Here is a 16,443-nt window from a genome sequence, read left to right on the forward strand (position 1 = left end):
CTTCAGATAAATTCCATTTCTCCTCAAGAGAGTTAGCTTTGGTTTCTCTTGCTTGTACACTCCCTCCCCACCAAATTCTTTTTTAAAATTTTTGCTGAAGTAGGGCTTCCCTGGTGGCTCAGTCTGTAAGGAACCTGCCTGCAATGCAGGAGACTCAGATTCGATCCCTGGGTTGAGAAGATTCCCTGAAGAAGGAAATGGCAATCCACTCCACTATTCTTGTCTGGGAAATCCTATGGACAAAGGAGCCTGGCAGGCTCCTTGGGGTCTCAGGCTCCATAGTCCATGGGGCAGGCTCCCATGGGGCAGGCTCCATAGTCCATGGGGTCTCAAGAGTTGGACATGACTTAGCAACTAAATCACCAACACCACCACACTTACATGTAAGTGTGTAAGTATGTAATCACCACCATGATTTACAATATCATATTAGTTTCAGGTGTACAGAATAGTGATTCAGTATCCATTACAAGTTATTACAAGATATGGGTATAATTCTATACCCATTTCTAGCAGTGTACTATATAGCAGTGGTCCCCAACCTTTTTTGGGGGGGGGGCATGTTCAGGCAATAATGAAGGGGGTGAAGCAGATGAAGCTTTGCTTATTCACTGACTGCTCACTTCCGGCTGTGCAGCCCAGTTCATAATAGGCTGTGGACCAGTACTGATCCTTATCTCTTAATCCCATAAGCTCAAAACTCTTAATAAAGTCCCCTCTGAAGAGTTTGACCCTCCATGTTCCTGAGGAAATGGTAGTCAGTGGAGGGTGCTTGAAAGTTTCTTGTACACAGAACACCACACTGGCCTCTGCAGAGGAGGAAAAAGTAAGGAGTCGGCACCAATCTCGCCCTCATGGAGTCTCTAATCTAACGGTACTTCTGCAGTCCTTTTTGCCTACTTTTCCCCTTGATTTGTAGACTGGCAACTAAAGAGAATTCTGCCATGTCAGTACACTTTGAATTATTCCTAATTAACTTGAATTCTAAGATCATGTGTCATCCTTGGCTTTACCGGGAAAACCCACAGCAGATCTGATCCTTCACTACTTGCCTAAGGCCATATCCTTGGAAGATGAGGAACTAAAAATCACTTCTCTTTCTGAGTATCCAACAGCCTAAAAGGGATCTAATGCTTTTCCTTGTAACTTTTTAGAAGATTTACTTATTCTCTCTCTCTCCTTCTCTCTCTCTCTCTTCTGTGTCCTCTCTCTCTTCCACCTTTTAGAATTCAGGTAATATAAATAAGAAAAAGCACTCATCATACTGATCGTGTCTTTCACTTTGACTTTTACTTGGGAGAGGAGGGCTTAGAAGTGACCTGAGAGTGAACTTCTGTGTTAGAAGAACTGTGAGACCCTGAAAGAAATTTCATGGAAAAGCAGAGGGGAATGGGAAGGGGGAATAGAGACTCTTCCATGCCAGCTGCTTTTATAGTCAGAATTCAGACAATCCTATGAAGTAGACATAGGTGCTCTCATTTTTCAAAAGCAGCTACAGAGGCCTGCAGAGGTGCAGGAGGATGCCCACGGTCACAGAGCCTTAATTCCAGTCCAGGTTTGCTGTCATTCATGTTTCTGCTTTTTCTACTCCCTGCCTGCTTTTCCGAGAAGAAAGCAGTGAAAGCGGAGTTGGGGAGTTGTGCTGGGTCATGCCCCTGATTATAGTCACTGGAAATGAAAACTCCATGCCTACCAAGATGAGTCTATTTCAGTACTTTCCAAAGAGCAAATCTATTTTAAAGTTGCCTCTGTGATAACAATAAGTGAATATCAATAAATATTCCACACAAAAAAAGAGGGATTCCCTCAGTAAATCAGATTTGAACTAGTTTCTTTACTAGTGGACACCTCTGAATCTTTAGTATGTTTAAAGTGAATCTCCGGGGGAAGATACAGGGTGATACCAGTTATGGTCCACCTTAGGCTGCCATAGCAAACAGACTCTAAAATACAAGGGCCAAAATAGAAGTTAATCTCTCTTTCATTTATCAATACAGAGAGTGGCCCAAGTCTGGCTAAGTGGCTCTTGCATTTTCAATACATGGTTTCTAAGATAGCACCAGTGGTTACCATTTCTCAAGCAGTGGAAGTTGAAATAGAGAGTTTAAGGCCAGAGGCTTTCCCTTTAAGGAGACAACACGGAATTACACCATCTCTCATGCTTACATCCCACTGGTCTGAACATGGTCATCTGGACACAGATATGTGGAAAATTCTGAAAGAGATGGGAATACCAGACCACCTGACCTGCCTCTTGAGAAATTTGTATGCAGGTCAGGAAGCAACAGTTAGAACTGGACATGGAACAACAGACTGGTTCCAAATAGGAAAAGGAGTACGTCAAGGCTGTATATTGTCACCCTGATTATTTAACTTCTATGCAGAGTACATCATGAGAAACGCTGGACTGGAAGAAGCACAAGCTGAAATCAAGATTGCCGGGAGAAATATCAATAACCTCAGATATGCAGATGACACCACCCTTATGGCAGAAAGTGAAGAGGAACTCAAAAGCCTTTTGTTGAAGGTGAAAGAGGAGAGTGAAAAAGTTGGCTTAAAACTCAACATTCAGAAAACGAAGATCATGGCATCTGGTCCCATCACTTCATGGGAAATAGATGGGGAAACAGTGGAAACAGTGTCAGACTTTATTTTTGGGGGCTCCAAAATCACTGCAGATGGTGACCGCAGCCATGAAATTAAAAGACGTTTACTCCTTGGAAGGAAAGTTATGACCAACCTAGATAGCATATTCAAAAGCAGAGACATTACTTTGCCAACAAAGGTCCGTCTAGTCAAGGCTATGGTTTTTCCAGTGGTCATGCATGGATGTGAGAGTTGGATGGTGAAGAAAGCTGAGCGCCAAAGAATTGATGCTTTTGAACTGTGGTGTTGGAGAAGACTCTTGAGAGTCCCGTGGACTGCAAGGAGACCCAACCAGTCTATTCTGAAGGAGATCAGCCCTGGGATTTCTTTGGAAGGAATGATGCTAAGGCTGAAACTCTAGTACTTTGGCCACCTCATGCGAAGAGTTGACTCATTGGAAAAGACCCTGATGCTGGGAGGGATTGGGGGCAGGAGGAGAAGAGGATGACAGAGGATGAGATGGCTGGATGGCATCACTGACTCGATGGACATGAGTCTGGGTGAACTCCGGGAGTTGGTGATGGACAGCGAGGCCTGGTGTGCCGTGATTCATGGCGTCGCAGAGTTGGACACGACTGAGCGACTGAACTGAACTGAACTGAAGAAATGCACTCCCTGGTTAGGTACCCAAGTGTTCGGCCAAAACTCAGAGCGTTTTATATCACCAAAATGCAGAAAAAGAATAAACACCAAAGGGAAAATGAGCAGTTTCTTATTGTCCCCAACTTTATTTACTTACAAAACTCATCTTTTTAATGCAGTGTTCTTCGGAACTGGTACTTGGTTAAATACTTCCTCTGTCAGGATAGGGCAGTTAATGATGCAGTGACAAACAACCTCCAACCTCGGTTTGAGTTGTCTTGACTTTCAAACAACATCAGTTTAGTTCTCACTGTACTGTGTGTTGCTGAATGAAGGAGCTGTCATCTAGAACAGCCCTCATTTCCAGGGTAGAAGGGAAAGGAGTGTGGATTAATCATGTACCACCGCATCTAAAGGCAAGGAAATCAAAGTGGTATTTCACAGTCTTCCGCACATGCATCTCCTTCAAGCCACGCTTTGCTCCCAGAATGGGGATGGCTTAGACAGATCCACTTGTTCCCCTGCAGTGCCTCGAGTCTGCAGAGGAGAAAGGGGCTTCCTTCTGTCTCCCTGGCACTGATCTTCCAGCTTGTTGTGCCGGTTGGAGTACCGAGAACAAGCTCTGGATGATTGTAGTAATTGACTCCTCTCTCTGTATCTACTCTCCCAAGAAGCAGAGACTATTTTTCCAGCCCTTGAATCTGGCCTGGGCTTGTGACTTGCTTTGACCGATGGAATGAAGCTGAGGTCACTCCAGGTCAGCCCGTTTCAGCCACTCCAGTAGTTGACTGCAGATATATGGCTGAACCCAGTTAAGCCAAGTCCGGACCCACAGCTAGATAAATGGTGACTGTTCTACAACACTAAGTTTCAGGTGGCATGGTACATACAAAAGCTAACATGCATAGTGATGGAAGCTGAAAAGGAATTGACTAAAAGGTTGTATTCTCTGAAAAACCAAGGCACTCTGAGGTTTATAGGCTATGCCCAGAATGATACTGTAGACCTGGGCTGGCACTGAACACTGTACCTGCTGCTGTGGACATCAACACTGAGACTACGTCGTGACCGACGACCCTGGACCCTGGTGGCAGCCACTGGGGCCACTTAGGAAAGTGGGTGGGACTTTCCTGGCAGTCCAGTGGTTCAGACTCTGCACTTCTAATGGAGGTGTCATGAGTTCAATCCCTGCTTGGGAAACTAAGACACCACATGCTGTATGGCACAGTCAAAAAAAAGGGGGATAAAGTTCTTATTGTTGACATCTGTCCCCAGAATTAGCTCACATACAGGCAAGATGGGGCTTCCCTCATAGCTCAGTTGGTAAAGAATCCGCCTGCAATGCAGGAGACCCCAGTTCAATTCCTGGGTCAGGAAGATCCGCTGGAGAATGGATAGGCTACCCACTCCAGTATTCTTGGGCTTCCTTTGTGGCTAAGCTGGTAAAGAATCTGCCTGCAATTCAGGATACCTGGGTTCTATCCCTGGGTTGGGAAGATCCCCTGGAGAAGGAAAAGGCTACTCACTCCAGTATTTTGGCCTGGAGAATTCCATGGACTATGCAGTCCATGAGGTCACAAAGAGTTGGAGACGACTGAGAGACTTTCACTTCACTTCACAGGCAAGATATTCTACAAAATAAATATTAATAACACATGAAGGATAGGGCAGTGAACCAACAAAGCAGGAGACCTGGAGCTAGGGTCCAGGAAGCCCCCATGGTGTTGGTGGTGGTGGTTTGGTCACTCAGTCGTGTCCGCTGTTTGCAACCCTGTGGACTGTAGCCCACCAGGCTCCTCTGTCCATGGGATTCTCCAGGCAAGAATACTGGAGTGGGTTGCCATTTCCTTCTCCAAGGGATCTTCCCCACCCAAGGCTCTCCTGCATTGCAGGTGGATTCTTTACCAACTGAGTCACCAGGGAAACCTATGGTATTGCTAGACATTAACCCTTCAGTAGCTGAAACAGAGAAGTTTACCACAGGAATCCTGGGGCAGGAGCCAGGGCACGGGCAACACCGCTGCAAAGCATTTCAAAGTTTTAACAACTGGTAATACCACACCAGTGCATACCATGGTCCCCTGCTAACTCAGTCTCTGGCAAGGAGACTAAAATTGCATGCTTGGCTTAGATTAATCAAGATGCACCCCCCATCTTGATGAACTGGGATTACGGTCACACAGCCACTCAGTAGGTGAACAAAAGGATAAAATCAGGGCTTCACCAATAAGGAAGGAGATGATAAGGGAAGATAAATTGGCAAAAATGATCATTAGAATCTGCGACACACCACAACTCCTAATGGATAAGATGGAGTGAGATATGCAGGACAGGGCAGCTCAAGGCCCTAGGGGTTGATCATCAGTGTACCCTGGAACACAGCAAGGGCCACAGAGGCCCAGGGTAGCCGCCGTCCCAGTATACCTGTATCGGGGGTTTGCCAGGATGTGGGACTTTCCATGCTAAAGCTGACAAAGCCTGGGACAAGTTGGTCCCACTTGGTCACCTTGGTCGCAAGGTCAACTGGTCCATGGCCTGCATGATGTTACTTAAGAGGAGTTAGAAAGGGCCAGAGAATGTTCTTCACCAAGATCACTCTGTTAATTCATTCATTCCTTTTCTTCAGTAAGTCACAAGTTCAATGTCAATCATGTTTTACAATTCTGTGCTATTTTCCTTACAATTCTATGGTTAAGGCTCTGTCTAGGACTAGGGGAATCCATTTCACCCAACAATTTCAATTCAACAGAAATCACTGAGGTCAGGAATATCAAGCCAACTCTGAAACATGAAAGAAAATCGAATTAACCTAAAGCAGCTGTAACATCATTTCTCTCCCCTATCCCATTGGCAATTTGTTTTGCAGCTTATATTTATATATAAAAACCATGCCTCAGATTTCAGGATAAACCCAGGAAAAACAAGAACTAGGAAAGATTATTTCTTGTTTCCCTTTACAGATTCCTCTTCAACCAGAGAACTTCCGAACCCTCCACCCCATAAAAAGAAGAAAAAGAAAAAAGCCTGTGTCTGCATTTTTCCCCTTAGACAGAATGTTGACTTTCTTCTCTTCATTTTGACACTTTCACTTCCTTTGTTGCAAGGTGAAGTGGGCACCAGAGTCAGGGTGCCCGGGACTCTCTCTGCAGCCTTTCACGTCACTTGAGCCTCCAAGAAGAATCTGTGTTAAGAGTTTCTCTTCAACATGATCGGACTGCTCTATCCAGCGTTGTCGAGGCAAGTGAATCCTCTCGTGAATTCTCGATGTCACATTGGCCATGAAAATATTTACTATGCTTTAGCTTGTGATTTATGGATCCATAAATTGCTTTTTGCCACTGCCACTTCAAGACATGGTGAACTAACCCTCTCCTCTGCCACTTCAGTCACCACCAGGAGTTTTCTTGTCACCTCCTCTCTGATGCGGCCTGAGATTACTTAGCAGAGGCTGAGGCTAGCTTCAAAGGATGAGGTTTCTATGCTCTCTCTGCCTTTGAGCAAGCAGCTCTGCTTCATAGGCCCTGCCCCCTCTTCTTATGCTTTTCTAACTCCATACTTACTTTCCCTTACCCTAGCAGAGAAACACAAGTTTTCTGGAATCAAAGACCTATTCTTTCTAGGTGGTTTAAATTTCAGAAGCTTCCTTTTTAATAAGGTCCTCCAGAAATACATCTGTTGGTAGCTGATGCTAACCGAGTTCCTGGTTTATTTGAAAGTGGGCAGCTTTCTCTCAGTACAGTGTTGGGTTCTGCTGGAGATACAGAAGGGCCTGCAATTTACTTGCTATCCTCAAACTTATAATCTAGTTGAGACAACTGAGTGCCTACTGTATACTGGGTGAAGGGTTTCTGAGCTCTGGGCCCCAGGGCAGGGATTGGGGATTGAGTTATGACAAAAGGGTCACAAATCCACAGATAGCACAAGCATTACCTGCACATTTCCATCCTCTTCTTATCCAAGTCTTTATGTGACAAATATCTGCTGAGTGTTCATATGCATGCCTGGTGGAATAATGTCTTAGATATGTCTGTGTATTTTTCAAAAGCATTTGGATGCAGTTGTAATGGATTAAATATAAATCCATTTAAAGCATTTTCTGGGTTTGTAATGTCCTGCTGTCACTGAGTATTTTCTCAGTCAATGGATGCCAGAAATTCATTATCATTGTGGAACTACATGGAAAGAGTTAACATTTTAAAAGGTTTCCTTGATACCAGGAAATGTGGGGACTTTAAAGGAAAGCTAACACAGGTGCCTAACAATACCAGGTGTGGGGCTTGTACGAGAGTAGCTCAGAGACCTTGGCAGAAAACCTTGGAAAAGCCAGGAGGTATGGGGAGAGGCACAGAAGGCATCAATCTTGTGTTTGAATAACCCCTACATATCAGTCTATGATCAGGAAAGGACAGTTCTCTAAATAATGCATACAAAGTCTTTCTTTTAAATGATTTAGTGACATATTAAATTATTGTATATAATTATTATATACAACATATAACTAATAAATCCAGAACACTCAAATCTTCACTTCCCTGAACAATCCATCTAGCTCCATTTCTATAGATTAAGTTTTCAAAAGCAAAATATACTATAATTCTCCATGCCCATGGTTCTTTATACTTTCCCAAGTGCTTTCCCTACACACTGATTGAACATCACCAAATATATGAAGTGTGAATAAGACAGGAATCATTACATACTACAGCTGACATACAGCACTGTATGAGTTTACAGTGTACAGCACAATGACTTGACTTACATATCATAAAATGATGACCACAGTGTAGTGAACATCCATCATGTCATTTAGATGCAATGTTAAAGAAATGTTTTTCCTTGTGATGAGAACGGTTAACAACTTTGATATATCACATACAGTCGTGTAAATTACATTTATCATATTGTCCATGACATCCCTAGTGCTTATTCATTTATCTTATAACTGGAAGTTTGTACCTCTTAATTGTCTTCAGTCCATCCCCTTCCCCAACCACAAATGTGATCTCTTTTTCTATGAGTTTGTTTTTGAAATATAACTGACCGACAGCATTATGCTAGTTCCTGTTATATAACATAGTAATTCAATACTTTTAAACATTTCAAAATGATCACCATAATAAATCTAGTTACCATCTGTCACCATACAGGATATTACATAATGATTGACTCTATTCCTCACACTGTACACAGTATCCCCATTTCATAAAAGAAGTTGGAGTGTTTAGGAATAGGCAATGAATTATGCGGATATAAAATGGACAAGGATTAGGTAAAATTGACAGGAAAACAGATTACAAATAAACTTAAAATGATCTTGGGACATATAAACCGGAAAGAGGCGGGGAAAGAAGAAGCAAGCTCAAGTCTTGTTCTTCTACTGGTCATCATCCAAGTTCTAACTAAGAAGGCCATGCTCACTTTAAATGCCAATCTCTTAAAAAGAGATATTTTAAGAGAATGCAGGAAAAAAAGTAATAAAAATATTGTTTGAAATAAATAAGAGAAAATCTAGAAAAGAAAGACCAAGAAGCAGACTGCTATATTACAGGAGAAATTAAGGGCAACTGACAAATTCCAGTTGGCTGAACAGGATTCAAACAATTGGTCATTGCCCTTAACTGTACTTTCATGGAACCATAATTCATGTAGCCTAAAAAAAATTCTGAAAATTAAACTTTATTAGGTCTCCTTTTCAGTTCAATTCAGTCACTCAGCCATGTCCGACTCTTTGCGACCCCATGAATCGCAGCACGCCAGGCCTCCCTGTCCATCACCAACTCCCGGAGTTCACTCAAACTCACGTCCATCGAGTTGGTAATGCCATCCAGCCATCTCATCCTCCGTCGTCCCCTTCTCCTCCTGCCCCCAATCCCTCCCAGCATCAGAGTCTTTTCCAATGAGTCAACTCTTCGCATGAGGTGGCCAAAGTACTGTAGTTTCAGCTTTAGCATCATTCCTTCCGAAGAACACCCAGGACTGATCTCCTTTAGAATGGACTGGTTGGATCTCCTTGCGGTCCAAGGGACTCTGAAGAGGTGATGCATATTTAAGTGAAAGGAGGCACTGTCAAAAGACTGGGCTTGGATTTGAATTTTGCTTTCAGCGCACATTAGCAAGCTTGATTTCTCTTAACTTCAATTGTTTCATCTCTCAACTGAGAGTGATAATACTTCTATGGCATAGTTGTCTCCAGGATTTGAGATGGAAGCAGAGCACCTGGGCTTCCCAGGTGGCACCAGTGGTAAAGAACCTGCCTGCCAACGCAGGAGGCATAAGCAACACGGGTTCAATCCCTGAGTCGGGAAGATCCCCTGGAGGAGGGCATGGCAACACACTCCAGTGTTCTTGCCTGGAGAATCCCCATGGACAGAGGAGCCTGGTGAGCTACAGTCCTCGGGGTCGCAAAGAGTCAGACACAAATGAAGCAAAAGAGCATGCATGCACGCACATAGTAGGGTACCCAGGACACAGCATAAACTCAAGCGAGGGGAGCTAGCTGGTAGTGCTGGTGTAAATTAACGTGAGTTCTCATTGCCTGAGCACTAGACTCTGAGCAAAGACCTGGGTTTGGATCCTGACTCTTTCACTTAGTAACTGTAAGATGAAATATTATTCAGGGAATTTGTATTTATTTACCCTGAAACTCTTCACTTATAAAAATGACTACAATTTCTCTTCTTACTTTTAGTTTGAGGTTTAAATGAAATTACATATGTGAAATAGCTTTTAAATGTGTGTTAGTTACTCAGTTGTGTACACTCTTTGCTACCCCATGGTCTGTCCATGGAATTCTGTAGGCAAGAATACTAGAGTGGGTTGCCATTCCCTTCTCCAGGGGATCTTCCCAACCCAAGGATCAAACCCAGGTCTCCTGCTTTGCAGAGGCAGATTCTTTGCTGTCTGAGCTACAAGGGAAACCCAGCTTTTAAATATAAATGTCATATAAAAATAGAATCCCATTGCTATTAAGTCTTTGAAAACTAATCATCTAGGTTAGAACAAATATGTCAGTATATGTATAACAAAGGTATCACCATAATAGGAACAGGGTAGAATTCTTCCTATATTTTTAGAAGTCCTAATAACAATGACAACCAAAAAAAAATTACGATCAAATTACAAGAACTGTTTAGTTAGCATAAGGGGAAATTGCTTAATTTTAAGGATGAGGAAACATTTGAACAGGCTTACATGGGTCACAATAGACTGTCCACCCCAAAGGCAGGATTACCAAGGATGATCAGCCCTCTGTCCTGGGTAGTTTATCAAAGAATCAAAGAGTCTGAAAGCTCAGAAGGGACCAGAGAGAGTTCAGCTCATCCCACTTGCTTGACTGAAGAGGAAACTGAGACCCAGAGAAGGGAAGGTACTCAGTCCCCAGGACCCCAGTGAGGGGCCGTGGGGCGAGCCTGCCACCTGCTTCTGCCTTGGGCTTCTGCTCGGTGTTCTCCAGGACTACACTGTGGCTTCTGTTCAGATGCCTGCCCCACTGGCATTAAAATCTCCGCATCTGGTAAATGGGAAGGACCATGGAGTAAATTTCAAGCTGTCTGCTGAGCTAGAGGAGAAAATCGCCCTAGGATGTTTCTGCATCGGGAAGTGAAGGGCTGGAAATCCATATCTGAAGGTCCCCCCTCCTTCTGTGTTTATGATATCATCCAGGAAACATTTAAACAACATACATGGAACGAAATGTCTTGCCAGGTGGTAGCGTGTGACATATACAGACAGCCCCTGACTCACAAAGAAAGACTACAGAGATCCCATACATACAAACAGCTGCTGCCATCCGCCCGGCCCCCACCACCTTGCAGCTGTCACTGGCTGTGTAAAAAAATTAAAAAAGAAAGAAAGGGGCTAGAGAAAAAACTTGGACCACTTGCAGATTTGGCACATTCAGAGGCAGAGGACGGGAAGAAGTTGTGGAAACAGGAACCGTGTAATGGAATGGACTCTCAGGATACATTTTCAGCCATGGATGATCTGACAGCAGCCCCTCTCCCTTTGCCCTGAAAAATCTCCTCCAGGGAAGGTCTTCTCCCATCCATGCTGCCAGAAATGTTATCAATGTAGCATGTTGTCTTAAAACCTTTTTGGAAGAAAGGAAGGCAGAGAATAAATAATAATTAATTTACCGCTAGAAATCTCTTTCAAGAGTCACTCTCCTTTATAACAGTTAATAATCAAGTATCTACCTCACGGGATTGTTGGGAAGATAAAGTCAGTCAATGAACTAAAAGTCCTTAGCACTGTGCCTGATAAGTGATATAACACTAAATGTTTTAAAGAATTATTAGTAGCTCTCTTCCATTACCTTATGTAAAATAGATAGCCAATGGGAATTTGCTGTATGACTCAGAGAACTCAAACCGGGGCTCTGTAACAACCTAGAGGAAGTGAGATGGGGTGGGAGGTGAGAGGGAGGTTCAAGAGGGAGAGGAAATATGAATACCTATGGCTGATTCGTGTTGGTGTTTGGCAGAAACCAACACAACTCTGTAAAGCAATTATCCTTCAATTAAAAAATAAATTAATTTAAAATTTAAAACGACTATTATTAATAGCTTTCAGGAATTCCCTGGCAGACCAGTGGTTAGAACTCGGTACTTTCACTGTAGAAGGTGGGGGTTCAATCCCTAGTCTGGGAACTAAGATCCTGCAAGCCACATGGTGCAGACAAAAGAAAAAAATTTAACTACAGTTATTCCCATTTTACAGATGCAACAACTGAGGTGTAGAGAACTTACTTTCCCTAGCCCATATAACTTGGAGGTAGAACCAGTATTCAAATCTGTCTCTAAATCCTATAATCTTAACTACTGTGCTATAAACAGCCATGTGCTTAGCACTGGTGGGTGGGGGTGAGGAGGCAGTGGAGGGATGTTAGAGCCCATCATGCACAGACTAGCAATAATTGAGGTAATTCTTGCTAATCTGTGAATTTCCTCCGGGACAACCACCATGCTTACTTGCATTCAGGAAACAGGAATTTTGACTGGTGAAGGGGGTCAAGCAGGTTATTTGGGGAAGAAAAGGGAAGACCTGGGCAAGGGACCCCAGCTGGATACTGAGTAGAAATCCTGGAGACAGAAATGACAGATAGATGGGAGAGATAGAAAAGCAGATTGGAGGGAGTCAAAGATGAACTCCAATCCATGTGACACTCCATCTAGGTCTGACCTAGGAAAGCGGAGGAAGATTTCTATCTCCCTGTCTCCACCACCCCACCTTTCGCCCCACCCACGGCTCCAGGTAACTTAGTACTTTTGGTAGACGAGAGAAGGGTTAAATAAACTCTTGTGGGCTGGTTGGAAACATAACCCTTCCACTCCTGTTTGTAATGCATTTCTTTTGGGAAATGTATGCTGAGTTCCAAACAAATGACTTGCAATTTAATACAGTACGTGTACACTTTGGGTCTCCGAGGGCTGGGTGCTGTGCTGGGTGCTGAGAATACCAAAGGAAACACAAGGCCAAGTCCCTGGCTTTGAGCAGCTGGGAGCCCTGTCAGGGAGAGAACTGTGAGCTCCCAAGGGACAAGATGCTGAGTGTAACAGGAGAGGTGTGTTCAAAGTGCCTGGGAGCACAGAGCAAGGGAATGGTGAAACTGCTTTTAAATCAACTTTTAGAATCCAACCTCTGCAAGTTGGAAACTGTATGCAATGCATTAAAATTACGGGAAGGACACTCTTACCATTTCGTTCTGAATGAATTCTTTCAACAGAACTATTGCCTGCTGTTTTCCTGCCAAGTGGTGGTATCAATACCTGTTGGGTTTGTTTGTTTTCCTAAGAGGTTAGAGAGAAGGGTGATTGCACGGACTCTAAACTTAAACTGCTCTGATTTGAATCTGACTTCCATTTCCCAGGGCTATGACCTTGACTTTACCTCTCTTAGACTCAGTTTCCTTATCTGTAAAATGGGGCCAACAAAAAAAAATACCCTAGTGTTCCTGGGAGGACTAAATATCTATAAAGTCCATGTTTCAGAATAGAGTAAATGTTTCACTAAATCTGCCTATTGTTACCCAGATGATAGATAGGAACTTCTGACTTCAAATAACTTTATGAAGTTGTTCAAGAACTGTGTTCCTGAAAGAGTTTTAAATGATACACAGATGAGCATATTAAATTTTAATAGCATATGCTTATCATCATATGATAGGGAGGAAATATATATAATATATCTAATGCTACATTTTAAAGATATTCTTTAACTTACTCACAGATATAGAGAACAGACTTGTGATTGCCATGAGCGGGAGGGAGAGAGGTAGACTGGAATTTGGGGAGGAATTTGGGGTTGGTTGGAGAAGGAAATGGCAACCCACTCCAATATCGTTGCCTGGAAAATCCCATGGACAGAGGAGCAAAGAGTCAGACATGACTGAGCAACTAACATACTTTGGGGTTGGTAGATGCAAACTATTACATTTAGAATAAATAAACATCAAGGTCCTACTGTGTAGCACAGGGAACTATATTCAATCTCCTGGGATAAACCATAATGGAAAAGAATATTTTTTAAAGAATGCATGTATGAGTCACTTTGCCATACAGCAGAGACTGGGACAACATTGTAAATCAACTGTACTTTGATAAAAAAAATAAAAATTAAATTAAAAAAAATTTAAGATTGTTTTCCTTAGAATGAATAAAAATTTTAGAAAGTATATTAAGTGAAAGGAAAACTATTTAGAAAGTAATAGTCAAAATGGAGGGTTCAGGATGGGGAACACATGTATACCTGTGGCGGATTCATTTTGATATTTGGCAAAACTAATACAATTATGTAAAGTTTAAAAATAAAATTAAATAAAAAAAAAAAGAAAAAGAAATGCAGAATATTACTTCTTCTCTTCCAAAATAAAAGTAACAAGATGACTGTGATACTTAAGTAGAGACTAGAAACAGAGGTTTCCCTTAAAATTTTTCTTTTCCTCCCACCCCCACCCCGACTGGGCATGGCTTGAATTAATTTAATTTTGTTAACTTCAAATAAAACATATTAAAACGTCTAAATTTTAAAAGGAGGGATGAGGGTGGGAACATGGCAGAAATGAGGGCCTCTCTTCCTATGTTTTCTCACTGTAACGAAATTCAACACTTTCATCTAGGACTCTGGGTGAAAACAGCATTTTCTAACGTCCCAACTAAAGAGAAAGCACGTCTGAATAGTAGAAAGAATGCCTTCTGCATGCCCCCACTTTCTTGGCCCCGATTTCAATCCTGGTGGAAAAATTCCCTGAAGCCGACGACAGCTGAGTTCCTCACCCGGAATTCGATGATCAGAAAAGGAAAATGACACCCTGAGGTTCTGGGGGCCCTGGAGCAGCCTGTGATTCACACAAAGACCAGAGAGTGACCTGCCACCTGTCAATCTCCACCCCAGGAGCCAAGGGAGCTGAAGTCAGAGGGGATTCAAGTTTGGAGGCGGGGCGGTGAGGGGGCTTGGGGAGGAGCCATAGAAAGAAGCAGAAGGACAGTCAGTGTCAGCTTGTACCCCGGATTTCCCCAGAATCTCAGTAGGCCTCTGGGGCACCCAGTCCCCTTTACCCCTTCTTTGTAAAAATCACCTCCAGGAAAGTCCCTCTGTCTAACACAGCAGTTGGCCTTTGAAGTCTATGAATGGTCATGGCTAGCTGGGGTTTCCCTGGGGTCAGCGTCTCCGTCTGGGTGCCTCATGACGCCATGTGTCACCTCCATTGACAGCCTTGCAGAGGACAGGTGGAGCATCTAAAGGCACACACAACCCAGGGACACTATTTGCTAGAGGCTTAGCTCATGAATTTGAGCAAACTCCAGGAGATGGTGAAGGACAGGGAAGCCTGGCATGCTGCAGTCCACAGGGCTGCAAAGAGTCAGACACAACTGAACAACTAAATGACAGCAAATAGTGCATACCAGCCTGCATGTCCTCTCTCCTCTCTTACTCCACCCGTGGAGATGTCCGCATCTAACTGATTATGGTCACCTTCTTTCCACCAACCTGGTCACAGTCTTTACATCTCCTACCATGGAAAAGGGAAGCATAATCACAGGGCCCTCCCTGGGAGAAAAAGGTACAGAGGAAAGAGTATTCACTGAGGCATGGGCAGGGGCTTTCAGATAAATCCCTCCATTGCAGCCACAAGAATAGGATTGTTAGGTAAAACGCAGAACACTCAGGTAAGCTGGAACGTCAGATAAGAAACAAATGATTTTTTTAGTAATAAGAATATCCTGTGCAATATTTAGGATATATTAATACTAAAATACTATTTTCGTTCCTCTGACATTCCAATTTAACTGGATGTCTATATTTTTATTTGCTAAATTTAGCAACCTTACTCTAAAACAACCTCAGGGACTTCCTTGGTGGTCCAGTGGTTAAGAGTCAGCCTGCCAATGTGGGGGACACAGGTTCAATCCCTGCTCCCAGAAGATCCCACATGCCTCAGAGCAACTACGCTACTACTGCAACTACTGAAGCCCATAGCCTAGAGCCTGTGCTCCGCAACAGGAGATGCTATGCTAAGTCACTTCAGTCGTGTCCACCTCTGTGTGACCCCATAGACGGCAGCCCACCAGGCCCCGCTGTCCCTGGGATTCTCCAGGCAAGAACACTGGAGTGGGTTGCCATTTCCTTCTCCAATGCATGAAAGTGAAAAGTGAAAGGGAAGTCGCTCAATGGTGTTGGACTCTTAGCGACCCCATGGACTGCAGCCTACCAGGCTCCTCCATCCATGGGATTTTCCAGGCAAGAGTACTGGAGCGGGGTGCCACTGCCTTCTCCACAACAAGAGAAGCCACAGCAGGAAGAAGCCCTCGTACCGCAACTAGAGAGTAGATCTAGTTGCACAACAACTAGTGAAGACCCAGCACAGCCAAAGATAAATCAATAAGTAAGTAAATAAAAAACTCATGAGGCTGGCATTATTATTCTTACTTTAAATGTGAGGAAAATAAGCCTTTGAGAGATTACGTAACTTGCCTGAAGCTACAGTACTTACAGGTGACAGAGGTGAGATTTCAACCCAGACTCATCAATTTCAAGAGTAGTACTGGTCCCACACCAAATAGGGATCCAAGTTTTTAATGAAAAGGACGTTTGGGATGTTAATGGAGGAAACTGAGGCTTCTCTAAGAATTTGGGGGAATTCTTGGATGCCTGGCTCAAGATGTAGACAATCACTCAATAAACAGTATGTTGATGTAATGAACTGAACTATCGCCA

At 43.3% G+C, this 16,443-nt stretch overlaps 1 protein-coding gene across 1 annotated transcript in view; it reads left to right on the top strand.

Moving 5' to 3' along the window:
- The first annotated feature begins 6,361 nt into the window (after positions 1 to 6,361).
- The window catches only part of RBPJ (recombination signal binding protein for immunoglobulin kappa J region), a 242,058-nt gene continuing 231,976 nt past the window's right edge, over positions 6,362 to 16,443 (top strand). Inside the window, exon 1 of the mRNA XM_005207810.5 lies at positions 6,362 to 6,465. Within this exon, the coding sequence (XP_005207867.1) occupies positions 6,434 to 6,465 (32 nt within the window). The 5' untranslated portion in view covers positions 6,362 to 6,433. The remainder of the gene's footprint in view (positions 6,466 to 16,443) is intronic.

The sequence above is a fragment of the Bos taurus genome, chromosome 6 (genome assembly GCF_002263795.3).
Source record: "Bos taurus isolate L1 Dominette 01449 registration number 42190680 breed Hereford chromosome 6, ARS-UCD2.0, whole genome shotgun sequence".
Taxonomy (NCBI): Eukaryota; Metazoa; Chordata; class Mammalia; order Artiodactyla; family Bovidae; genus Bos; species Bos taurus.